This window comes from Solea solea, chromosome 10 (assembly GCF_958295425.1).
Source record: "Solea solea chromosome 10, fSolSol10.1, whole genome shotgun sequence".
In the NCBI taxonomy this organism is placed as follows: domain Eukaryota; kingdom Metazoa; phylum Chordata; class Actinopteri; order Pleuronectiformes; family Soleidae; genus Solea; species Solea solea.
The window spans coordinates 18263649-18291546 of NC_081143.1; the positions used below are offsets into that span (position 1 = coordinate 18263649).

General features: G+C 41.3%; 1 protein-coding gene across 2 annotated transcripts; it reads left to right on the forward strand.

Moving 5' to 3' along the window:
• Window positions 1-548: 548 nt before the first annotated feature.
• s1pr5b (sphingosine-1-phosphate receptor 5b) lies at window positions 549-27824 on the forward strand. 2 transcript variants are annotated; one of them, XM_058641017.1, is made up of 2 exons: window positions 549-688; window positions 25178-27824. In XM_058641017.1, the coding sequence occupies exon 2, from the start codon at window positions 25382-25384 to the stop codon at window positions 26609-26611; it is 1230 nt and encodes a 409-aa protein (XP_058497000.1). In that variant the 5' UTR covers window positions 549-688; window positions 25178-25381; the 3' UTR covers window positions 26612-27824. The 2 variants fall into 2 exon arrangements, with proteins under 2 accessions (XP_058497000.1, XP_058496999.1); XM_058641016.1 differs by lacking the exon at window positions 549-688 and adding an exon at window positions 23855-24001.
• The last annotated feature ends 74 nt before the right edge of the window (window positions 27825-27898 follow it).

Genomic DNA, 27898 nt, shown 5'->3' on the forward strand with positions numbered 1-27898 from the left:
TGATTAATGACCTTTTTCACACACAACACTCAAAACTGCACAGCGGCCAGCACTGAGATGTTTGCTTTAGCTCGAGGTCTGGATGTGGTTTAGTGGTTTCTGTCTGTGGCCTCAGTAAGAGCTGTCTGGACTGTGATAGACAGCACTGACCACTGACTTGTTGACCTTTGACACTAGATAAAGAAACGCTGCAGAGAAAGGTCAGAGAATTGGGAGGTCACGGAGGTGCAACACATTATGTCAACAAATCCAAACACACTGAAGTGAAGAAAGTTGCTCCGGCTATAAATTTCCCTTTCTTACTTTGGTTTAAAAAGGTGAATGTGAATAAAACTGTGACTTTAAAGTTCCTCATGTGGAAACAAAAGAAATCATACTGAAATTAAACTATTCTGGGAAATTACAATGAATATTTCTGCAACAGAATATTGGATGTGAGACTGATCAAAAATTAACTACATTGTTTATATTCATTTTAATGCACAAACATGTCATCCATTTCAATAATATGTCTAATTTCTGTGCCTGTGTAGCTTTTGGACAAGCGTTGAAGTATGACACGGAGGAACAACTGCTCTCAGGCTTTGGGAGACCACTAGAAATACTGTGAGCCAACCACAGGCCAATTATCTGCTGTCAAGGCGGAAGAATGACTGACATGCTTCTTGGGGGAAGACGGCGGCTCCAGGTCAGATTTTTACTCATATGAGAAGAGAAAGAGAGTGTGTGTGCCAGAGATTGAACAAAGTATGTGTGTAAGTGTAATCATTTACAGCACTGTGAGAAGTTTAGACACTAAAATGAAGAAAGGATGTTGCCATGATTTTTTTTAATGTCTGTTTGTTTATTTCGTAACAAATAGAGGAAAAAAGCAATTTAAAAAAAAAAAATCCCCCTTCAAATTAGAGAAAACCCTCAGCGACACAGACCTCTGCCAAGTGCTGTTCAGTATTTGCTCCATATGAGCATCACAACCAAAATCTAATATTGTTCCTTTGCCTGTAACCTCCCTAACATTTGACGTGACACAAAAACATGGCCAAAAACATAACCTCCTCGGGGGAGGAGATAAATATTTGCCTTGAAACAACACCAGCTCTGTCCTGTGTATGTTTGCATGTAGTATTTAAGGCACTCGGCAGGTAGTGGGTTGTTTTTTTTTTTTTTGATAACTCAAGGCCATTGAATCCTCTGTGGCTCTGTGAAGGCCGGACCATCTGCTGCAGACCTCTGTGGTCATGTTGTCTTATCCATTTGTGGAGCTCAGTGTGTTATTGTTGATTTATGGTTGTAACCATGACTGTAAGTGACCCTCCGTGGTCCAGACACAGCCCCTGCGAGACATTTAGCCCGACCTGAGTACAATGTCTCTCTGGGGACTGAGAGGTGTTAACTCTGTGACTAACTGAACTGTTTCACTCCACATGATCCAACTGCAGCTTTTTCACTGCAGCAATACATTTTTTCTCACTTCGGCGATGTATCGCAGACTGACTGAATGGCCTTTAGAAAACACTGTGGTCACAGTTGTTTGCTTTTACTTTTAGTGGTCATATTCATTTAATTGAAAATTATGGGTGCATGCCATGCCATGGTGTATGAGCACGCCACCCCTCTCTGTCTCACCTAATTTTGGCTCTAGCTGAGCACGAACAATTCTCAAATTGTCCGGTCACTCTGTATTTAAGACACAAAGACTCACGATTGAACCAACATGGTTCTCATTTGCCCACTTAAAGTGAACAATAGTAGCATCTTAATGTCTTGCATTTGTTTTGTTTTGTGGGTCAATTTCTTTACTCTGGTCACATTCTTTTATTTTTTTATTACTTCTGCTACTCAGTGAAGCCACGTTTTTTTTTTCTGTTCCCAAAAAGGCAGACATCCAAATAACAGATTCCATGATGATACTAATGATAACTTCCCTCAACTCTCCCTTTTTAAGCACGTACCATCAAGACAATTATAAAACTTTGTCACCAGGCCACACGTGGATGTTCGTTATCAGTTATCTCATCTTCCTCTTGTTGCCATGACGGGAAGCGTCATTCATGAAGACTCATAATTCATAATTTCTTTACTTACTTTCTTAACTTCTGTACTTGTTTCTGCTTGTCCTCTCTTTTCTATTCCTGAACCCTCATCCCACATCCATTTCGTGACCAAAACATAACACACAAGCCCAGTTTTCTTATAGGGAATCAGACCGACGTGCCTACAGAATAGCCAGTCTAAACAATGTTATCAGTGCTGCCTGTAGACTGAAAAGTCTTAAAGCGGCGTGAGACAGGAAACCGAATTTGTGTGTGTGGCTGAAGTATTGTTTTATTGATGCATAACTTGACGGCAGGCACCAGAGTATGTGCATAAAATGTGAGTACTCAGTTGGAAAATTTTGAATCCACTGTCAAGCTTGAAGATGGAAAAATCTGTGTCAATTCATATCTGAATAGTAAAGACTCTGAAAGTGCCTCGTCTTGTCCAACCCATTAATTTCATCTTTTTGATAGTAAATGGTTTATTTTGTTATCTGGAGGGTATGATGTGGGATGTGGAAACAGTTTGTGGTGTGTTTCTCTTTGTGTGTGAGTGTGTGTCTAATACCTAATACACATGTCGGGAGTGCGGTCTCCTGCCTGCATGGGTTCTGTTATTATCTAAAGCTCAGCAGAGACGATAAGAGACTGCTCAGGATGTGGCTCATCGGCCAGTCTTGGTTCCGTCTTTGTCCACAATACGCACATGACTGTTCACACTGATATAAATACACATGCAAGTTACTAATTAATGTGCATGTGTCACTGGTCAGGGTTAGTCATTATACTGTATGAAGTATATTTAAATTAATACAATTAAATCACTTTTTTATATATTTTTGTAATTTAAATGAAGTGACCCTTAAAATATATCGCAGCCAATGTGAGAACTAAATGATATTACATAAATGTATAATGGATACAAGGCATCTTTTGTCTAACCCTAGGTGCTCACGCGGCACGGATCTTAGTAAATTGCTGTGGGAATAATATACACAACTCCATATATGGACATCCTAGGGGTGGGTGTGTTTATAGGTCACATATTCAGGCTTTTTTTGTTCTTATGTGTTGTTGAGTCAAAGTTATGATCCATTTTATATCGCATTTTTAGTAGCGATATAAAGTAGCAATAATTGTGCAGAAGTCACAAAATAAACCGTTTTGCTTTTCTTTTTCTCCACAAAAATGAGCCGAGTGAACTTTGAACTGTGACGTATTTCCAAATTTCAAAAATTCTATCCGATTTCAAACATTTTGAGTACTCTTTGCTCAGATGTGGTTATATAATTAGTGAAAATTAATATTTCTTCGTCATCAGATGAATGTGTGCTGAACGAAATAAGACACTTTATGTTGCACATTCTTATACCCTCTGTATATACTGTATGTTTAAACCAAAATGCTATGTGTTCTGCGGGTTATATTAGCTTCCTTCTTGTTTTTTGATTTTCTAATTATGATTAAAAAAACAATAAGAGCGAAAGTACCTGCAGTGTTGTGAGAATCCCAATATGTGTGAAATGATCTGAGTCTCGCTTTGATGGTGTGTGAACTGCAAGCTCTGCTGTGGTTGAAGACGTTCGAGGAGATTAGGCTCTCCACACTGATGATTAAAGATTAAAGCTTAACGCTTAAGCCCTTAAACAAAGCCTTCATTCTTTTCACACTGCAAGGGTTTGTGCAGCAGACTGAAAGATTTTCAGATGGAGAGAGTGGAAAAAAATGTCCGGAACGGAAAATTCACCTACTGAAACTGGCAACTAACTCTCATTACTTTGTGTTTTCCGACCAGTGAGAAACGTATTACATTACACAAAGAAGTGTTTTGAAGAACCAACAAGCTTAACGTTCATCTGAGATGATCATTTGTTAAGTAAATTAACATTACGTGGGAGGGACAATGTGTGCTTTGTGTGAACGTGTTAAATAGTTTGTTTGATTTTCATTATGGAAATTAAGATAACTACACAGACAAACTGCTGTTAATATGAAGCAATTCTTACCAGTGGCTACATAACATGTCCACACACACACACACACACACACACACACACACACACACAGTTACACAGGACAGGGAGTTGGTGATAAAGGCTTGGCAGGTGGCAGTTGAACGGTCTGCTGTGGTTCTTCTTGGAAATGGGGGGCAGCTGTGAACGGCATCACCTCACCTCAGGATGATGTATCTGCACTGGGCATCACAGCCACTCTGTCACTGCACCGTGTGAGTTATTACTCCACAGTTTCCTGCAGACACAGCTACACAGACACACACATAAAGGCACACTGCCACGCTTACTGTCAAATGTGTGATGTATGCGTACACAACACATGCAACCAGGAGGGGTGTTGAGTCACATGTGGTGAAATCACCTGTGGACATGGTATATAAATTTATATGGATATCTGTCTTGAGGATCCCCTCATAAAAGACAAAAGTCCAAACCAGACACTTCGGGAGGTGACATGAACAGGTGTGTTAGTCTGTCACTGTAACATCAAGCCGGCGCACAATACAGTTTTAGTCATACACATTCCGAGACATGAACGCTCATGCATGAACGCTGCACACATCCAAACAAGCAGTCAGACTCAGACATAGAGATGAGCATACAAACCCCTGCAGGACACACATATAAACACTGCATCCTTTAATTATACCAATGCACTTACCTCATAGGCTCTCTGAAGTCTATACAGCAGCACCTGGTTACATTACTTCATAAAAACTCAAATAAATAAACCTGCACATACGTAGCGTATATACATGTAAACAAGCAGTCAGACTCCTCGTCATGACAAATTATGTCAGTCACTAATTAAACAAAACCTGGAAAACTTCACAGAGAGGTGCATGTGTCATCTGATTATTCACTGATGAATAAAAGAAAACAGATAAACACAAAAAAGATGACAATTAGTGTGGGGAAAAAAAGTAAAAGACACTGCAATGACTGTATCTTTTACGGGAAGCTTAGCCACAGATCCTGTCTGCCAAATCTCTGGTCACAAAGTCATTTGCTGAAACTCCATTTATCTTTCTGGTTTTTAATAAGTTGCTGATGGGGGTTTCATTTCACATAGTCAGGGCTACATACATGAAAGAAGAGTGGGAGGGGGGGTTGGGGGTATACATTCCAATGACAGAAGATATACAATTTAGACAAGTCTAAAAGTAACCCACCACCAGTATGTGGAAATTCCCTGCATGGAAAGAATTTGGTGGAAAATGACTCTTTGACTTTCCTCGAGGCATTTTCTCTCCCAACGTACCAATCCATGAACTGCAGGCACTTTGAGTTAATGGAGAAAAAAAAGGTGAAGGGGTGAATACTTTGTCAATGCCATTCTCAAACGTTTTCTCAGAACAATCCTCATCTCCTTTTGAGATAGATAGCTGGGGATAGCAGCCTGATCAAGGTAGCAATAGCAGGCTACATTTTGAAAAAAATGCAATTATTGCATCCCATGCTCTCACTCGCACCCCAAAACTCTGACAGAGAACAGCTCTTTCAACCTGTTTCTCCAAACACCTTTATGTATTGCTGATGATCAGAATTAGAATTAGAAGAAATTCAAAAAATATTTTAAAAAGTAACACAGAAACAATTAGACGGACCCTAAACTGGATGTTAATACACCAAAGATCATTCTTTTCAGTTGCACTAGACACACAGGCAGAACGCTGGGGAGCTATGAGTGATCCCACACCAGCTCCCCCAACTCACCTGCTGCAACTCCAGCAAAAAAGAGAGTCCAGCCCCAGGTCATCCATCCATCCATTTTCTACTGCTTTATCCCCGACACGAGGGTTGCGGGTGGTGCTATGCCAATCTCAGCTGACATAGGGCGATAGGCTGGACAGTCAGCCCCGGGTCAACTTCAGTTAAATAAAGTTTTGTTTCACAAAGACAGGCTGCAGAGTGTTTCAAGGGGAGACAATTGGTGTGGAAGGATGGTGCCCTGGATCATGTTTCCTCACCGGTGGCACTTTGCCACTTTAAACTCTCCCTTTTTCCTGCACTGCACATGGCAAATGTCAGTGGCACAAAGAGGTGGTGGCTGTGAGTCAAACCGGTCCGGGCAGAGACTGCAAGCAGATGTTTTTTCGAAAAGCAACATTTTTCAGGAAGCCTGTCACTAATGTATACCTGCACAGAAAATTAACAATTTGTGCCTCAAGAGGTCAGCTTCGCCATCTGTGCACAATATGAAGATATGCTTCATATATATGCAAAGCATGCACAGTAAGCAGGAGCCACAGGGAGGTGAAACGGCAAGTTCATTCTCTGAGTTTGCACAACAGCCACAATACAGAGTACATGTGTGAGAACTAGTGATGAAAATCGTCTGTAAACTCTTCTTAATGATTCATATAAAACCACAGAAAGGGAGGATATGCCAGTTACACAGACTACACTCCCTCATGACTCTTAAACTCCCACCGATCCGATAATTACCCTTGTTCTCTTACCAACTCCCATTTCCATCATGTGTTTCATGCTATGTTGAAAGGCGTTTGGTAAAAAGCCCCATGTAAGGAGCAGAACTCCTCATAAACAAGTGGTGTTCAAACAGTGCTATCTCTTAGTATCCTTTCTCCCTTTTCCTTCATTCATTCATCACATGATGAATAGAGTGCGGCACTTTCCCCATTTACCCCAGACCCAACTTTAAGTCTGTATAAAATAGATACGATCGAACATCATCCATCACTCTTATCAACAAAGGCCTCCTTTACTGACATCTGCAGGGGTCCATCTGCCCCCCCTCCCACACACACACACACACACACACACTGCTCATAAAACAGTGCGTGTGTGCCTTCCATCTTCAGCAGCATTCTTGCTCGTTATCTATCGCCGCATGTTTCCATTGACTGTCTGTTGATCTCTCACCAGTTGAAGTTGAATATCAAACTTGTAAACAAGGCTTTTACTTGTTAGGATTTGCTTACCTAAAATTGCAGCTGCAGAACAAAAGGAAATAGAGAATTTAGAACATCAGTGTGTGCATATTATTGTTCTGGCAAGCATCTAAGTGAATGTCTCTGTGTGTTTTTAGTTCAGCGGGTTCTGTCTGTGTGAGGTAAATCACCCTGTTCCAGGCTACAAAGCCCAGTGGGCCGCACCCGCAAACCATGGTCTCCTCTGGAAGGCTCACATTCTTACCTGGGTACCGACCCGTTGGAGTCTATACATCTTGGCCTCCTTTCTCTCTCATTGTTATTCTCTGACATGTGCTTTGGCATTAAGGCTTTCTTCATGTGAACGCCCAGTCTTAAGAACAGGCGCAAAGGAAGGAAGGAGAGAGGAAGAAGAGGGGGAACAGTAAAAGAGAAATGGAGAGGGAGAAGTAAAGACATAGTGGGCCTCAATTTCTGTGACGCCTAACGCTTGCCAACCCCAAACCCACAAAGAATGTGATCGGGGAAGAAAGGGAGGGAGGACGGGAAGCAGAGGAGGGAGTAGAAGGGCTTATGAAAACGACCATGGATGATGGCAAGTCTTTAACAAGGAGAGAGCCTTGGGTTTCTGTGGTGGATGGTAATGGCTCCAGTTGTCTAGAATCAGAACTGAACAACTCAGATTGTTTACACAGAGTGGGCGTGGGACTCAATAACTTTACAGTTGTCATTAGAAGGATGACAACATGGACTGGATTCATACCAACACAGTTCTCAGAAGAGAGCTTGTTGCAGAGAAAAAAAAACCTCCGGTTTTGTGTGAAAATGTATCACAGTGTCATGATGACGGACTTATCAATTGTTGTCAGGCCTTGTGAACTGATCTCGACCTAAAGTGAACTGTGGACACACTCTGCTGCCAGAAGCTCCAGCTCCAGGTCTGAGAGCATGTCCACTTCTTATTGTAATGCTCCTGTGGGGTACTAGTCGTGAGATGGTTCTCAATGAATTAGACTGTTTAGAGGTAGATGACTTAAATAATTACTGTATATAGACATGCTTTCTGACCACTTTTGATCAACTTGGCAAGGCACTGATAAAAATATGCTATTATCTTTGTTCTTCATAGTGGGAGAGTGATACCCCAGTATTATTCTAATGTATGGGTATTGGTCTATTAGTCCTAGGATCTTTGTGTTAGTCGTAATTACGTAAAGCAGCAGTAGGCAAGATCCTGAAAAGAAAATATTTCTTTGACTTTCATCCACAGGTTTTCTGTCCCGTGTACAGACGTACTTTCTCCATCCAGATTTAGTTGTGAGGTTGTACTGTAAACATGGCCCAGAGGAGGACCTGAAGTGTCGCTCTCTCAAATCACATTATTAATACATTATTAATAAATAGTGCCAAAAATACCGCCTACTGAATCTTTAACGAGTGCATTCAATGCTCACACACAATCTGGCTGTGGCGACACCAAAATGGCAAATACTCTTTAGTGGAAATTGGTGCACATAGTGTGCAGTCACTGCAACATAACTGAGTCAAGTTTAATGCAGGAGAGAACGTGTAATAACTTTTTAAGACAAAGGTTTTACTTTACCTCTGCTATTTTCCTGCCAACACTGTGACAACTGAGATGTTTTTAAACTGGCTCTTGGGAGTAACATTTTTTAAATATACAGTGACTGGTGGTCAAGAGTGAGTCATGTTGTAAAAAACAGCCGTAACTCACTGAGGTTTCAAACTAGGATCTGTCAGTCAGCCACTGATAAGACTTAGTGGAGACACTTAACCTAACTGTGACCATAGCCACAGGAACAGTAACAGTCTGCAGCAAGAATTTAGGGAATGTCTCTCTCTCTCTGTCATTCAGTGAGGACGTGACATCACCTATAGACTGCGCAGGCACTTGTCTGTCGACTGCAACATTTTGTACTTGACTTTAATTCCATGTCATTAAAGCAGCAACTAACAGAATGGGATTACTTAGAGTGCTGTTAATGAAAAACGGAGGATCCTATGACACCATTACAGTGTCACTCCATCATTTGACGCCAAAGATCATTAAGACCAGTATCCCTCACCACACTCACACCACACACACACACACACACACACACACACACACACATGGTTAAATCTTTGATTGTGTATGTGCTTACTCTTACATGGAAACATTTTGTGCGAGCTGAAGTTGAGAAGGAGGCTCGTCATCGGGTGTTTATCAGACACAATGTCAGCACATTACTGGAAGAAATGTGTTTGTTTGCTCCAGAAATGTTGGCTAATAATGAGTTTTCATACAGCAAATGTGTGCTACACATAGAGATCATGAGACACAAATGAAATGATTATGGAGAGTTCTATTCAATTCTTCCTCATCTTGTACACGTTTCACTGTAAGCAAGCAGATGTTAACCATATTGGCACCATTAAGCAAATACAAGACCCCAGTGATTGTATCATTAAAAGACTCCCCAGACACCAGTTCTTCCAATTACCTGCTATGATGTGGAAAGCCCCCTCTCAACTCAAGTTCTGCTTAGAATTGAAGATTTATATTAGGCTTAACTGCTTAAGGAGCAGTTAACTACAGACACCAGAGCCACGTGAACCACAAGAGAACACAACTAGTGTTAACTAAGCACAGATGAGCGGACGGGCTTTTAAAAACTACACAGCGTGACACAACAGTAACTTACACATTCATTGGCACCATGCAGCAAATAGAGCAGGTGAGTGAAACAATGAGTAATTCCACTCATCGCTCAAGCCCAAGCACCCATACAGTTTGCATCAGCATGGACCGTACATGCCAACTGCATAAGCATCCTGTAGCAAAACACTTTCAAGTCAAGATGGTTCTACACACTTTTTGGTCTGAAGAAGAAGACGGCAATCACTGAAACTTGCTTGAGGTTATATGTGAAGAGGTTCCGCAGGTATACATATACAACGTAGTGCTCAAAGAATGAAAGAACATAAAAAAATGAACTCTGTGAGATCGCCGCGCATATGTTTGCACATGTGGAAATGCAAGGTGGCTCTCCACCGACACAGAAATCCATTAAATGAAGAAGACATTAAAATTATATTAATCGCAAAAAAAAGTTAATAGATAACTTCTAGAATAATAGAAGTTATCAATTCACTCTTGTCTTAAAAATGCACCAAAATTATTATTTGAAAATTGAAGAGAAAGCTTCAGTAAACAATAATGCAGGTATTTCGGAAAGTTTGTTCCACAGGTGAGGAGCAGAGTAACTGAATGCTGCTTCGCTTCGTTTGGTTCTGCTTCTGGGAAACACACAGTAAACCAGTCCCTGGTGATCTTAGAGGCCTGGGTGCTTCATAGGGTATGTATAAGTCTAGGATGTATTTTGGTCCAAGACCATTCAGTGCTTTCAAGACCAAGAGTAAGATTTTGAAATCTATCCTGTGACTCACAGGAAGCCAGTGTAGTGATCCGTAAGAACCAATGTGATATGGTCCAGTTTCCTGGACTCTGGAGCCAGGACTCTGGCAGCAGCATTCTGGACCAGTTGCAGCTGCCTGATTGATTTTTTTTTGCTAAGACCTGTGAAGACACCATGACAATTATCTAGTCTGCTGAAAATGAAAGCATGAACAACATTGTCTGTGTTTTGTTTGGACAGAAAACCCTTGATCCTTGCAAGCAAAATGACCAGAAATCATGGCTGCTTTGACGCCAGTAACATGAAAGACTCATGTATGTGATTTGAAGCTATAACATACAGGAGGCTTAAAGTGCTAATTCACTTGCATGGTGCTTAAAAGTGGCCTTTCTACAGTGTTTGACAGTTCTATTCTCAGCTGGTGAAACTTTATTTCACTGAGCTGTCATTAGCCCCGGAGCTCCAGTAAGACTGCGCTACCAGAACTGATGCAAAAAAAAGTCTCTGCAGGTTTTGAGCTTTATTTAAAAAAGAAAAAATCAAATAGACAAAAAGATTATGTCTGATTGTTTTTTGGGTTTTTTCGTCTGTTATCTCAGAGGCTTGTTGAATCTGTAAAGAAGCTCAGCAGAAGGGTTTTGGATCACTTGTTTTAAGAAATATACATTCTGACTGAATACAAATAATGACATTTCATCCCCGTATTGTGGTACACATCATTTCACAGCTGGAAAAGAAGAAACCGTATCAAGTATTGTCATGAGAGGAAAGTATGAAAGCTTGATTAAGTGTCTAAAGAGTGTGATGACGATGGTAACTCTTCCCAGAGAACACAGCTGTCCGCTTTGGACAACATTTACCAGCAACAGTAGTTTACATGTTGCTAATCTGCCAGTTTCTCTGCACAAACAATGGAAAGTTTTACAGTTAGTACAAGCAAACATTGACACAATCACCACAGGACACAAAAAGCCCCCTGTTAACAGGCAAGTCTGGAGAGGACAGTAATAGAAGAGTGTTTTTTTTTTTTTTGCGTTTGTGTCCTCACATTCAGAAATGATATTACTATACACACAGATACTAGTGTATAAATGAGCTCTAGTAAAGGTACGGATTCAACTTCTTTACCCAAAGGGAAGTATATGCTCTGATAACTAAACATAAATACAAAGTAAAAGATAAATATAATTTTTTTTAACCTCAATGATAAACAAAACCTCTTTTGTTAACTTGGCCAAATGAAAAATATTATAATTTTCAAAATAAAACAAATCTATAATTAAAGTGACAAGATTGTTCAAGAATGTAAGGTGTGGAAAGTACAGATATTTGTGTTTAAATGTAGGGAATAAAAGGAAACTTTGTCAGAAGTATAAATACTACTAGTAAAGTACAGACACCGGAACAGTCTTCCGAAGGTCAGTAAGTTTTTGTACTCAGTTACTTACCACCTCTGCTTACATCCCAAACTCAAGTCAGTTACACACAGCAAGTGTTTACTTTCCCAGAAAATATAAAACATAATCACTGAGGTGTTATTATGTGGACAGCTCCGAGGATATGGCTGCTCAAGTGCATTTGGCATAACAAAGGTTTCCTGATTAAATGCAGCTCAACACACTGAGAGCTGGTAAAAAAAAAAAAAAAAAAGTGGACCTCCTTTTAGGGTATTCAAAATCACTAGGGACAATTCTCATTTGTCTCCTCGAGAAAAAAAAAACATCTCCTCATCTCCTCTGTTGTATCCTGTGAGGCTTATTTTTGCTGCCACGAAGAACATCTGGAGCCAGTCAATCGGCCACTGGCTCACGACTGCAGCTCCTAATGGAACATGTGAATGTGTTATGAGATCCGGCTCGAACAGCTGCTATTAGCTCAAATGCATTTTTGGCTGGACAGCGGCAACGTGCTAACTCTTCATACATTCTGGTTAAATTGTGTGAATTGACGCTAATGCGGCTGTGAAGAGCCGGGGCAGAGAAAAATAAACGATTGCTTCTACAGAAAAAGGAAAAATTGACCCTGAGCCCTGGGGCTTGGATGGTGAGAGGGGGGGTTAAATGTAGTGGGTGTGGCCAGTGGGAATGAGGTAAATGTAAGGAATGAAAACAAGCTCTCAGGAATCACCACTTAAAACCATAGGTCAAAGTTCACAGATAGTGCTATTGAGCTCCGTTTTGTGAGAATGTTTTTTTTTTCAAGCCCAAGACTCTACCTGCCTGTAAGGCCTGGGGGCAGGTTCCCACACACACACACACACACTCAGAAAACTTTAGTATGCAAATACACATGCTCATAATTAGGCCAAAGGTCACCGCAAACATCCTCTTCCTACAGAAACGTGAAAGGTCAACCGTGGCGAGGACATTACAAATAATTTAAGAACCAAACGGAAAAATCACATCTCCATTTAGCCGAGTGCTTGCTTAAGAAACAAAATAAACCAATCCTTTCTGGAGATTTAATCAGCTTTCGTCACCTAATCACTCTTCCATGTCCTGCTGGCATGACACATGTGACTGCCCAGAGAGAGAGGAATAGTTGTTAGTATAACCCAGCCGTTCCCAAAACTCAAGACTGCCAGGGCCCACTTTGAAATCTGAAAATCCTCTGAGGCCCACCCAAACCTTAAACCACGACTCTGAGACTAGGATCAATAATTCCCCATTTATATATTAATGTTCTTATGTGAAGATGGGATACAAAACTTCAGTGCAGATTAATAATTTGTCCTCTTCACTTTATTTCTGAGCTTGCATATCTTTCAACACATGCGTGTGGTTATTACGGCCGGGCTCCATGTCATATTTGAAAGGTTTAAGTGCTCACTCTCAATACGCGTAAGTATCCATCAACATAAAAAACATATTTATGAATGAAAATGAACAAATTTACATTGACTGCAAATACTGAAATATTCGGCCTGTACTTACACTTACAAATATCACAATATTGCTATATATATATATATTACTTGCTATACTAGGTAAGATAAAAGAAAGGTCACACATCATTTAAACACCATGATTTTGTTTTATGCCTACATATTTTACATCGATTTAAAACTTAACTACAAAACTGAAAATTAAAAAGACTTGGCCCACCTGCAGTACAGTAACGGCCCACACATAGCCTGTAAATGAGTGATTGAAATCTCACAGTTAATGTCTGTGTTTGAAATTGAACAGGACGAACGTGACGATAACTTTTGGTGACTTTGTGGCTGTTTGTTTGCTCCGTTCCCTGGTAGCATGGATTCCCTCAGAGATCTGTCCAGAAATAAAGGCATGATATTGTCAGCTGTCTTAAAGAAGATGGAATTTGGACGATAGCCTGAAGGGAGATTTTAGCCATCTGGATCTTGTTTCTAATGGACTCATCCAAATAATATTACCAACCAACAAGGTTCTGGCCTGAACTGGATGGAGAAGTACTAATCATGGGAAAGTGTGGTCCTATAATCTCTTTCCTTCTTATTCACAGTGACTGGAACAGACTGATGACACTGTCTGTTACTGTATTTCCTTTTCTTGTGTCATCATCACCAGGCTGTATTCTCATATTCTGAATAGATTGAGACTAGACTATTTTCGAGTAGTTGGCTCTATAAATCTGGAATCTAATTTTTAATGAACTACCTTTGCTGATGAGTTTGTCTGATGTTGCTTCAGAGATGGTTTGAATCCCAAGTGTTCCGCATCATCATGGAGAGGCATGAGACGCATCAATGTCACACATTTTACGATCTGTCTCTGAGGGACGCTCTGTGTAAAGCTCGTTTCATTTATCCAACTGCACAGTAACACACCTCCATTGTTGGTCTACCGTTTTGCTGCTCCTTTGTAATTGTGTTACCCTCTTCTTGTCTTAGTTAGCGCCCTCCACCTCCCAATCACAATCAAGTCTCAACATGTGATCGACCACCATCAAAGTTCAGACCAAGCGCCAAAGACACTCTATTCTGACTGAAATAAAGCCGTGTTTCCACCGAGTGGAACGGTCCAGTTCGGTGTGGTATGCTAAGGTACGGAAAGTCTTTTTTTCGTCATTTTTGGATATCATCACACTGATACGACTTCACAATATGCATCTCGCTGGCGCGGCCATCAAGCACACAGCACACATCCCGCCGACCAAGTTCCACAGTACTGTCTTCAGTCGGAATGCAAGCCTGACTCTGGGCTTTACCATTCCAAACTACACTGTACCAAACCAAACTGGCCACCAGCCCTCGATATAAAAGATTTTAGTTGCTGTTTGATGATCCAAAGACCATTTTGTGCCTGAAGCATAAAGAGGCCCTCATCACATTATCTATGCCTTAAGAAAGGTTCAGTCAAGCACATGACAACAGGTCATGGGACCCACTGCCCCGAAGGTCAGCCGATGGTGACCTTTACCACAAAGCTGCCTCAGTTGGTTGTATTGGGAAGAAAAATTGCATTTGCACACACCACCATCGACTGTAGCTGAAAAGCAACAAACAAGTTTCCTCACCGGGGAATAAATATTCTGCATGGGCACAGATGAGCTGCTACACCTGTTGAGCTAATCACAATTACTTCTCATCAGTTAAACATAGTGAATCGGCTGTAAAGCAGACGTGGGACGTGGGACATGGACAGTGTCTGGCAGCAGACCATGGTGCCCATGGCTTAAAGAAGAGGAGGATTAGAGGAAACAGAGAAAGTAAGAGAGAGGGATGGGTGAGAACACTCAAGCAAAAAAAAGTGCACAGACAAGTTAAAAAAAAAGGAGGAGAGAGCCCTCCAGCATGTCCAGCTGGGTTCTCACACTCATACTGAGCACTGCCAAATATTTCATCACAATGCTTTTCCATCCCCCTTCCTCGAAACCTTCTGTCTTCATGTTCCTCTGTCTCGTACACGCTGCTGCAGAACATATAAATACAGAATGAAAAGCCACTGATTTATAGTTGAATGCCAAACCAACTGGCTGGCTATAAGTGCATGTTCTGTTCACCGTGTCTTTGGTGAGGTAATTAAACACAGCGTGCTAAATGATGCAGCGCGGCTGACGCAGAAAATCCTTTTGCCACAGTGCTGCAGTGGGTTTGATGTTTTCCTACAGATAAGCACAGATGTGCAGGGCCAGAGATTCACCTCTGAGCACTGTACGCGGTGCAAATGCCGGGAGGAAAGCATGATCAGAGAGAAAGGAAGGTTTAGGTTACACAAGCAGAAAAGACACTAGATGACAGCATGAAGAATTATTGAGGATCTTTTCCTCTCTAGACTAAACAAGGTCCAGAGAGGAGTGCCAGTTCTCTTGGGACACTGGCATATTTGCAGCTATTCACATAGAGAAACACTCAAAGCTCATTTCCGTGCTTTTATTGAAGCAGTTTTTTGTGCGAAGTAGAAAAATAATATGCGTCAGCCTGATAATTAAATCAGTTGATAATAATTTTTATGTTGTCATTTTCACCTTTGTCCAGCTTTCTATTCCTCTCTTCTTAAAACTGTCTTTCTTTGAGTTTTCTAAAGTTTCTAAATTGCTCCTGGCATCATACCTTTTAGCGAGTGGGAAAGGGGAAAGGTCCAAGATGACAAGTCCCAGTGGGAATGTCGGCGGCACATCAGGAAGCTTGTGAAATCCATCACCACTGGCTCCTTTTCCTGGCTTCTCCGCCACATGTAAAAATACCTCTGCCTCTATCAGTCCCTCTCTGCACAAACATCAAAAAAAGGAAGACCTTGCAAACAGAGGCCAGCACAACGGCTGCAGTGTTTGCCAACAGTAAAATTGTTTATAGCGGCGAGCAAAGACACAACCTGCTCATTCTCCAAACTTTAACAGTTAGAGAGTGGCCCTTTGGGGACTCATCTGGGGTCGAGTATGCTGCCCAGTCGCTCGTATAATTGTGCTTCCGTAAACAACGAGGCCTATCAGCCGCTGGAAAAAAACTAAAATAGCCTCCTTCTCCTAAAGTAGCGTTAAAATAAGATAAAACTGGTTTACAGATAGTATCGTTCTGATCTGCATGTTCCAGCACGTCACAGCGCTACATTTACAATTAATGAAACAAAATAAGGAAAATGTTTGATGTCTTTGTGAGTAATTTTATACACATTACCCTATAATTCATCCATGACTTATTTGATATCTTTGGACGCTTTGGCAACTTGACTAGAAATTACAAGTTTTGTGGGTTTGAGGAAAACTATATGATAGACCTACCATAGGGTTTGTGCAATGATGTTAGATTCGGGCAAATGAGGCCCATTTGAACCCCCCCCCCCTCCGCTGAATTGACTCAACAACGTTGATTGCACATTGCTGATGAACGAACAACGGTAAGAATAGGATTCAAATGGACGTAAACTGCAGTGTAACCCAATCCCTTAAGCAGCAGGGGGGGGGTCACAGTTGAATGAAAACAGTCAAATCACAAGTGAAGAGTATTTGGGACGCCCTTGAAAACGTGAGAAAGTGAAACTGTTTTTTTTTACAGAACCACGTGTGGCAGGGAAATTTGTGACTCTGGAGATTTCCTGGGTCCCTGCTGTCTGTCAGCTGGAGCTATTTCTGATCTCCTGAAGTCTGAGGGTAAAGAGAAAGGTTGTCTGAAAAATGAAGAGTCAAACATGGCTTTGGAAGAATTTACCCTCCCAAGTGGCTCTCTGTGCTCGTGTGTGAGTGCATGCCCGTACATGTGAGCATGTAGGCAGATGTGAATATTCTGCTGCTGCAATCACTCAAGGTGGAGTAGGGGAAACCCTGCAGTTCACATTATAAAATGTTAAAATGCCTTTGCTTTTCTTTCTCTTTTCACTGTGAAGGAAATTAGCTGAAGAGAGCAGCTGGTTTGCATCTTAGTACGGTCTGCTGATGCACTCATGACACTCGGTTTTCAGAAAATCCGCACTCGACCTGCACCGCAGCACCCTGAAACAGGACCCAGCTGCTGGTGTGCCTGCGACGCGGCACCGAGCTGCTTGCAGTTCTGAAATGTGGTTTCTGGTGGAGGGGAGGCGGTAGTGTTGCTGGGATGAGGGGAGAAGAGAGGGGTGACTGACACATAGATGTGGGGGCTCGGAAACCAGGGAAAACATTAAGTTACTGCATCTGAATTTCTCCGAACCGCACGTAATTGGTTGCAGAGTTTGAATGACATCAGAGCATGGACTTTGACTGCTGGAAAGAGTCGGGGTGTTGTTCAAAACAAAATAGTTCAGATCGTACATGAGGCTTTACACACAGTACGACCCAGGGATTTATCATCGTCTTTAACCATATTTTTTTTATTTATGCTTGTGCATTCACATTTGTACAGCTGCTGTCTTTGTTGAAACAGAGTATAGTGAAATACACCAAAAGTTATTATTTACATTTCGTAGAAAAAAAAAATATATATAAGGACTCATAGATAATTATGAAAAGACAGTAACTAAATAAAGAGGTGAGTAGAAAACATGACAGTGACAATTGTCAATAAAAGACAAATCTGTTTCAACTATAAACTACTATGAAGATGGTTTTCTGTTGTGATATCCTCTAACTTGTCATCTTTTATAATCTTAGGCTTTGTGCCATTCCATCTCTAAAGTCTAAATCTAAAGTCATACAAGGCAGATGACATGTATTAGAACTGTTGGAGGCTAAACGATGTCCTGCTGCTCTGATTAAACGCTGTATTAATGAAGCTCTGCGGTTATTTACCAGACACACAAACGGTAGAATCCCAAATGCGTTACAACACGGCTCACATCTGTGACACATGTTGCACATCGCACTGAAGTAGTGATGTAGCAATGTTTCTAATCAAGTTTTGATTCGTGTTTGATGATGTGTCAAGAGCATTTAAGTCAATGTCACATAAATCCATTTAGAAACTGCATTTTTTAAAATCTGAACTGATATAAGTTATCGAAATAAACACTAATTCAATTTGTCCAACGCACGATTAGGAGCAAGTGTTAAAAGCATTAATGCAACTTCACTTTTTTGTAGTTGTCTATAAAGGAGAGGTGAGGGGCTGTTTTTCAACCTGAGGTCAGCATTTTTTGAGCGGTATGCTCCTTCAGTATAAATCGGAGTAATTTTTATAAAAGAGGAAGTCAGACTTTGCTTCAAATCACTTCCATTCATGCTAACCTTACTGAGCCGGTGCTCTGCCCATTTTTCCTGAACCTCTCTTTATGAAGCACCTTCTGAATGGAAACACAGAGAGAAAGACTTACTGAGGAAAAAAGGACGAGTGGAGATTGAATGATGAAAATAGAGAAGTAGAGAAGCAGAAGTTAAAGAATTAAACGCAAGAGATTTCGAGCCTGAACTTGTCTCCTCACTCTCCAACTTATCAGCATGTCGGCTTCACATTTTTGCAAATGATTCTGCGACGGAGAAAGGGTTTGAAACTTGGAGAGCTGGTATTCATTTACATTCTTACTGGTTTGTAGCTTTCCTGCTCTGTCTTTCGTTTTTTTTTTTCCCCCTCAAAAGAAAGAGAGATGGAATTTCAAGGGGCCAAAAAGAAACAGAGCAGCACTCGTTCAAGCAACAAAATCCCTGAGTGAGCGTCCCAGAGGGACATGTAGGGCTGCCGTGTGGTTGTAATGTCTTTGTCCGCCCATCTCCTCTGATTACCATCGTGTCTCCTGGGGTCCATGATGGTAGAACTTATGTGTGTTCATGGGTTTGCAAAAGTTTAATCCCATAGCAATTTACATATGATATGGAGGAGCGAGTATTATTCTGTAACTACATATGAATTTATATGCTTACACAATTCTTGTGAAATATGCTTGGTTAAGCTGTGCTTACGCTTGTATGTTAAAACGTTTTAAGCCCTTTGGTGGCGGTGGTAGCACGTGCTGCTGCTCATAAGTGCTGCTGCTCACGTGTATAAGAATCTTTTTTAAGTTGGTATAGCAGACGTGTAAACAAAGCTTATTTATTTTATTTACACCACCCTCAGACAGCAACGTTAGCGTCTTTCTGGACACCCGTGTTTACTTATAGCTCTGTTGTACTTTTCACCAACTCCTTAGGAAAATATCTGGCTTTCCGTCTCTACGTCATTCTTTAAGTGCACCAGCTATTTGCTGACGTTGCCTGCCTGCTATTGTGCTCAGTGCTCGGGGGGTATATGAGGGTTTTGTTTCTGCCCAGTGGAATCTGATGAGATGGATGCAAATAAAACTGCACATATCCAGAAAACCACAACATATAATATATTATATATTACTGATTCATTTTAAGGATCCTAGTGACTAAACAAATTATATAACACAAATGTCTTTCTCTTTTATAATAAGATTTTTTGTATGACCACTTTCTGAATTTTACTCGACAAGAATAATTTTGTGTAAGAGGTGAAATGATCAATACTGGGTTGGTTTGAAGGTTATTGATGGAAGTAACAACTTGGTCTGTGTTAGTGACTTGTCGAGCAATAACATGTTTGTAATATTGCCAATCCATGTTACTGATAAATGGATACATTTGAATTCTTATGAAATTATATTTATCAACGTTGGTTCCCAAACATTTTCATATGAAGGTATTTTACTGATGGTCGCCAATAATAATAACTCATTTTCATTTTATTTATCTCCCTATTGTTATTACCAAGCTATTTCTTGAAATAAGGTCTTACCTCCTATTGTAATAGAATTTTCTGTACTAGAATCTTGTATTTCTTATTTGCTGATTCATATGAATGAAGTGGAAAGCTTGAAATTGATAGAGAGCTATTTTATTTATGTTGCCTTCCAATGCTTTTTTTTGTCCAAATGCAAGCCTTATTCATTAAAAAAAAAACTATATCCAAACTATTAATTAATGTTATTACTTCACTTGTGTTTAGTGATAGAGCGAGATGTGTGTATGTCAAGTCCATAACTGGCAGTTACACCCAGATGACCTCAGGGACAGAGCTATGAGTGACATTCTGTGTTCATTCTGGCATCACAGGAATGAATACATCATCTTGAGGGTTGATTTTGATGGTTAAAGCTCTATGGAGCCAGGAGGAGGTTCAGTATCATGCACTAAACAAAGAAAGTTCGCCATGTGGTTCTCGTTAGCCCCGTAGTCTGCCAGTGCTGGAGTGAACACATCCAAACTGCAGCCACACTCAACCAACAAAGCTTCAGCACAGAGACACAGCCAAGCCAAAAAAAACAGAGCATCTCACCAGTAGAGCGCTCGGTGACCCGATCCCCCTCCAAGAGGAGAGGATGGAAACCACTGCATGAAAACTGCAGATAGGTGTAGATGTCTGTCATCCATGCAAAGAAAAACACACAGAAAACAGATGTACAGGTATACTTCCACTCACAGGGATCAATGGTTTCTTTTTGCCAAAGACGTTATCTACTCTTATCACTGTAACAGGAGTGATAGGGGGTAATTTCCTGGGAGATGGTTTATTGCTTCTCTCTGCATCTCCCAGCAACGCACTCAGCTGTCGTCAGAAGAAGACCAGATCACTTGTACCCTTTCCCGCAATCCTCCCCTCCCTCCCTTCCTCTGAACTCATTTCTTAACTCATCCTGCCTTCTGAAGCTGCAGTGTCAGCCCATCTCTTCAAAGGACCACATAACCTCATAAATCGCCTTTGAGTGGACCCCAAACCGCAGCAAGACTGCCGGAGAATCCAAACAAACAATGTACTGATGAGTGGGCTGGACTGTCTTAGGTCATGCAACACAACCCCCTGAGCTCATCCAGTGATTGGGTACTGGAAAGTAAACACCGCGCTTCAGTGAGGCTGTATGGAAATGTGGAGAGCAGGGGACAGTGTCCAAGTGGAGAGGGACAATCTGATGCTCTGTGTGTGTGTGACGGGACAAAAAAAGGGACTAGAAAGATACAAATGCTAGCAGTGAGGAATGCTGTCTTATCGTCACAGTGTTGGTCTGGCTTGTTTAATTTTTGTGACTTATCAGTGGATTACAACTGAGGACAGGAGTGGTGATAGATTGCAGGAGAAGCAGTGGTGCAATAGCCTTTGAAAAGCCCCTGCCTCGATTGTTTAGTTTATGAGGAAGAAAGCATAGGAGAACTTTAATTGAATTTTAAAATAAATAAAAAACACCTGGGTAGGAAAGTTTTATTGCACTGAGAGGAAGTGAGGGCCAGGTTCACGATCGGGCCAAAAGCTACCTCCAAAACATGAAATAAATACCACAATGCCATTACAGGTACATGCTTTCAAAGCTCACACATTGTAGGTGGTCCTGATTTCCCACACTATCTGATGGCCTACCTCTCCACACGGGTGGTAAAACATCAAGGGCATAAAAATATTAACGCTACTGTTGAAACCTGTTGCCACCAGCACTGCCAGCTTACATAAGCCACCATAACATCCCCGCCTCAGTAGAATCTAGTCAGCGTGGTGGCTGTGGTCAAATATAAACCCCTCATGCACCACAAACAGGTGCTGTTGGTCACATAACTAGTTCAGCAGGGTCAACATTATGTCCACACCCACGAGGAGCTGGCTCAGCTGGAATATTGTGTGTGTGTATTTCTAGCGTAGTAAGAGTAAACAAAACAGAAGCACGTTGGAAGCGATTCAACTGGAGAGTAAGACTGGAAGAGTAAAACTAGACAGAAAGACACCAACATGTCCAACGAGGACGCAGACACACTGACGATACCGAGTAAGTGAATAAGAAGACGAGATGAAAGAGAACATGCTTTACTTCTTGTGCAGGATAGTGTGTGTGAGTACTGTAGATCTGCTAGACTACTTATCCTGTCAGAGTCAGGGTCTCGATTCTATGAGAGGCTTTGATGTGAGGCTTTTGAATATACCCCAACAGGATATTGCTCTTTAATGATCTAAGGACAAGGCTCATCTCCCACACACAGCAGGGAGTGTGGCTGCTCAAACATGTTACATTTACACAGACGCAGAGAGATGCACAGTTCACCCGCTGACTTCCCTTTCCTCGACGACAGGAACTATACACAAATCTATATGACTTAGATAGTCCTGAGTGCAAACACAGACAAAGCAGCCTTCTAGCATGACTTGAACAGGACATAGCAAGGCTTTTTTGATAGGTGCTTTTATTTCAGCCAGTGGCTCAGTTTGATCCTTTTTCAATACAAAGCCTGGATGAACATTGGTGCGGGGAATTCTGACCGTTAGATCTGTTGATTCAGTGTGTGGCGGTATGTCAACAGTCGCACTTAACTGGCAATATCAGGGGGCTTGAAAAAAGCTGCCACTTGACCCTGTCAGACACGAGCACAAGCTGAATGATGAAGAACATGCAAGGCCGACACAATCAGAGTAGACTATAGAAGAGATATAGAAGTGGGATATATAAAAAAAAACAAAGACAGACACAAAAACAATAGAGCCGCAGAATTATTCAGGTAATACCACAACAAACAGGTTTGGCTGAAGGGAGATTCTGTTTGAATAGTCACACAGTGTCATGTAACACATCAGAGGAGCAGCCGGATGAAGAGCAGGATTTCCAACTGTCGAAAAACTGTGGGTAAAGAAAAGACATTTGTTGGAACATACCTGCACCTGCACTATGAAATGCATTAAAGCATGTGCAGAGAGTACAGAGCACCAGCTTGGAAACAAAAGCAATACAAATTTGATTTGAGGCTGATCCAGCAGCCCTCTCACCTCCGCCCTACTCTGTTTTTTTCTCCTGATAAAGCTTCTGCAGGCCCTGCAGGGGGCTGTGCAGGTGAGCCGCTGATGCGTGTCACTGCATGCTGCAATCTCTCTGACAGGCGCTGGGAATTTGGAATCCCACCATTACGACTTGTGAATGTGAATCAGATCGCTTCTCTCCCCGCCTCAGCTGCCTGCATAAGTAGGGCTTGCAAACGGATAATCGTGGGAGCAACAAATCGAAATGTAAACAAAATCAGGAAGTTCAGAAATACAAAACCTTAGGCATCCACATATCATTTCACTTTCACAAAGTTTGGGTAAGTGATACTAAGCCGTTTCGCTTGCAAACTGGTTCTTCCAGCAAGATTTTTACTTCAGAAAGTTGAAGAGTTTACTTAGGACACACGTATACCTGGATTTATTCAAATTCAAGATTTGTGTTATTGTCATTCTGCTGAATATTAACATACAGTAAGGACATTACTAGATGGAAAGACTACTTATTATTATGTAAGTACGTACGTAATATTTTGAGGGCTTTTTAAGGAGCCCCATATTAGCAAGGTCAAACATCAGGTTATTGTGCACCAGAAAGCATTTTAATGATTAGATTCAGCTTATATCACCTATTATTTGTGTTAACCTGCAGATCATAGACTGTAGATTACTTGAGCCTGTAGATCACTGTGTGAACTTTGAAATTTGACATCATCTCAGATGTTGTGGCTGATTGAATTGGTGGGCATCGCTGACATCCTAATCCAACAATTGTTCCTGTTTGACAACAAGTCAAGATAGTTGAAGAAATGTTCTTTGCTATATTAGTATATGTGTCACTCAAATTTCAGAGTGTGAGAGAGAGAGAGAGGGAGGGAGGGAGAGAGCGAGGAAGGACCAACCCCCTCTAGCTGTTGCATGTTTCAACTGAGGTCTCACTTCACTCTCAGTTTGACTGTGAGGTGCTTGGTGCTTGTGTTTGAATTCCCCTCGCTAAAGAGCAAATGAAGAGCAGAATCAGGTCAGTGCTGCAACAACCACAATATTATTTCTCTGTAATTTTCCATGTCTGACTGTATATACAGCAGAGGTGTATATACAGCAGCGGTGTATATACACATCTGCTGTATATACACCTCTGCTGTATATGTAATATGTAATAGATGGGATTTTTGTTTCAAATATGTTTTAATGCAATTAAATTTGTGTCATGATTACGCTGGACTTATGAAGCCATGTACATCACATTGGTGATTTTATGTATTTTAAACTACTATTATTGTTAATGGTGCATGCTGTGAATTTTTTGTTGTTAATGATGATATTTTAAATGTTAAGTATTAAAAAAAATCTTATCACTCATCTCCAAATGCTAGTGGGGTGAAATTGAAATAGTTCATCTTCTATCCGTACTTCTCCACACTCAGCTCTCAGCTGTTTGTCCAAGCGTGGTCAGGTTTTTCATTCATTTTTCAAATTCCTGGGTGCATATTGGAAAGGTTACAATCTCCAGACCATTTGTTAAATGTTAACATATGGCTCGAGAAATGAGGAAAACATTCCCTCACACGACAGAGGCTCAGGAATGCAACCCTAATCACCCCTGATTGTTTTCAGCGTAAAAGCTAAAATAATTCAACCGCAGCTTTTAGTGTTTCAGTCTTTAAAGTGTATTGGCATGTGTGGGGCACTTCAAACACACCTCATCTATACTGTGAAAGTACAACGATGATGCTGGAGGGGAAAGCAGCTGCATGTGTGCCCAAATGATGTGCATATGTTGGGATGGTTCTCTTCTCCCGAACAACCTTATGCTGACTAAATGTTGTTTGACTTCAAAATGTTCGCTTTTCTTTTTGCATCACATTCTGCTCTGCACACATAATCAGCATCATTGCTCAATCATCTCAGTCTCTATTGTTTTAAAAGACAACATAAGGTCATGTCAGTGGGTTCAGCTTCATACCATGACAATTCATTGGATCATCTGTGAATGTGACTCAGACTGAAGCATTTAGCCCCAAAAGCCCCCTTCATGACCACAAGAGCAGCTGACACTTTGATTCTCAAGAACTGGAAATGTGGTTCATGAATTTCAATGATTGTTATTTAAAGTTTCAGTGTAAACTAAGTTAATGTAAAAAAAAAAAAAAAAGGTATATTCACTAAAGAACTGCATTTTCATGTGTTTCCGCAGGGTTTGGACCCACTAACCAGGCAAGCAGAGCTCAAGAGCACCGTCTTTTGGCAGAAGGGACAACATCGAGGGATCTGAAGACTGCACCTTGTGCGTCTTCTGTTTCTGGGACAAATCCTCCAAAGCCCCAAATGCTAAAAGCATGTCAGCGAAAATGACTTTATAGCCACTGACAGGCTGAAGAGAAGAAAGGCAACATAAACCATGGAGGCTTGGAGTTCTGCATATACAGAGACATCCCCCTCTGCATCCATATTCCCTACATTCCCTACTCCCTCCTCTCCTGGCTACTTACAGTTCTTCTGGGAGTACCACGACAATTCTGTCATTGTGGAACATTACAACTACACTGGCAAGCTACAGAAAGACCGCTACCGTGAGGGTCTCAAACCTGAGGGCATTGCGTTCCTGGTGGTGTGTCTCCTCATCGTCCTAGAGAATGCTGTGGTTCTCATCGCCATTTGGAGGAACAAGAAGTTCCATCTGCCCATGTATTACCTGCTGGGTAACCTAGCTCTTTCTGATCTACTGGCTGGGATTACATACATGGCCAACATTATCATGTCTGGACCTAATAGTTTGAAACTGACACCGTTGCTGTGGTTCCTCAGGGAGGGAGGGGTTTTCATCACTCTGGCTGCATCTATCATCAGTTTGTTGGCCATCGCAATTGAGCGCCATGTTACTATGGTGACAATGAGGCCATACCACGGAGCAAAGCGAGGGCGGATGTTGGCACTGATTGGTGCAAGTTGGGCCCTCTCAGGCTTTCTAGGGGTCCTACCAATTCTGGGGTGGAACTGCATTCACAGGCTGGACCAGTGTTCAACAGTTCTCCCACTTTATGCAAAGAGCTACATCCTCTGCTGCGTATCCGTGTTCAGTGCAGTGCTCCTAGCCATCGTGGTGCTTTATGCCAGAGTTTTCCGCATTGTCCGCATCAACACACAGCGTCAGCGACTGGGACTGTCGGGTAGCATCCGGAAAGGCTTAGCAAGGAAGTCACAGAAATACATCGCCCTCCTCAAGACAGTCACCATTGTGCTGGGTGTCTTCATCGCCTGTTGGCTGCCCCTCTTCCTTCTCCTCCTCCTGGACTTTTTCTGTCCAATCCGCAGCTGCAGCCTGCTCTACAAGGCTGATTACTTCCTCGGAGTAGCTATGGTCAACTCACTCCTCAACCCCATCATCTACACCCTGACCAGTAAAGACATGAGGAGAGCCATTCTGAGGCTGCTCTGTCGGCCATGTCTGATGACCAGAGATGGACAAGTGAAGAAGATCGGGATGCCATTCCTGGAATGCAGTTTCAGTAAGACTGAGGTGGCTTCCCAGAAGTTAGAGGGGGGACTGGAGACGACCATTTCCTCTGGGAATGTTATCACCACACCCTCTCCAATCAAAGCTCTTTACCCCAAACTCTTCAAATCATAAGGACACAGACTCAAGGGTTGAGACCAAAAATGTGTGAATGGGTTTCCCACTAAACAGAAGACATTATGTAGCATTAGCAGTAATAACAGATGTTATGGAGGAATTAAGTACAATGAAAAAGATCTTACCATGGCACATCGAATGTGCTGCAGTTACAGCAATATAGGCACATCATCAAACTCCAAAGGAAACTTAATTGTGGATTGAAATGGATACTGCTCAAATATAAACAAACCGTAACGATTGAATGCAAGTGATGAGACTCCTTAACTAATTTGCACTGAAATATCACAATAAATGGAGCAGCAGACTTGGATAATAAAGCCTGGAAGGACAGTTCTGTAGAACACAAGGACTGGCATGACTGAAAGAGTATCTTCCCTCTTCTTCTTTGCAGTTTCTTATCGAAATGCCTTAACAGACAATATGATGTTTAGTATAGTTGATGAGTGATGATAAAGTTATGCAGCACCTCCACACATGTTTGTGTATGTTATGCAGGGGACAGGGGGAGAAAAAGGTAACAGGAATGATAGCGAAATGCTGTTACACAAACAACATGATGGAGAAAAAAAATGTGGCATCGACGTGGGAGGCAGAAAGTTACAATCCCCCACTGTTCTCAAATGACAGGTGTTACCCAGAGATGATTTCTGAAATGTTAGTGTGTCATCTGCAGGAAAACTTCAACAACAACTAAATGACATCAAATAATGTGAGTAATGTTTTTGTCATTGTCACTTGCTGCTGTCAAAACAGCTGCAATCGCCTGTAAGAATAAGTCTGATAAATGATCAGGTGAATGGGTTCAGTAAATATGTAGTTAATCATCTTTATCCTCGGCCTGCATCAGGAGTATTAAGGACAATATACCTATAAACTTAAACCACACAGACACAGGGCAAATTTTTAGTCTAATACTCCCCTTCACTGTTTGCCTAGTTAACAGAATATGTCTGATTGTAGTTTGAGGTGTACAGCTTTTCCTATTATGAAATGAGTTTGACATCAGTTTTTGTACAGCTGTTATTTTAGTGAAGTCTTTTCAAACCATAATGAATGAATGAGACGGTATGCTCTTTTTGTACTGTAATACATGTAGCAGGCGTTTGATATTGCTGATAACATTTTTATATAATCTATATTGTAAATTATATCTATTTTTGTTTAACAGTGAGAGAGCTAGTGTCTTTTTCTTTTCATAAAAGAAATAAAAATGTTTTCTTAAATAAGTGGCTTTTGGTTTATTTTCATCCATGAAAGCATATCGGTGTATATTTGAAGTTT

Excerpts from the sequence above, each read along its gene's own strand:
- s1pr5b (XM_058641017.1), top strand. The coding sequence starts at position 25,382 with ATGGAGGCTTGGAGTTCTGCATATACAGAGACATCCCCCTCTGCATCC.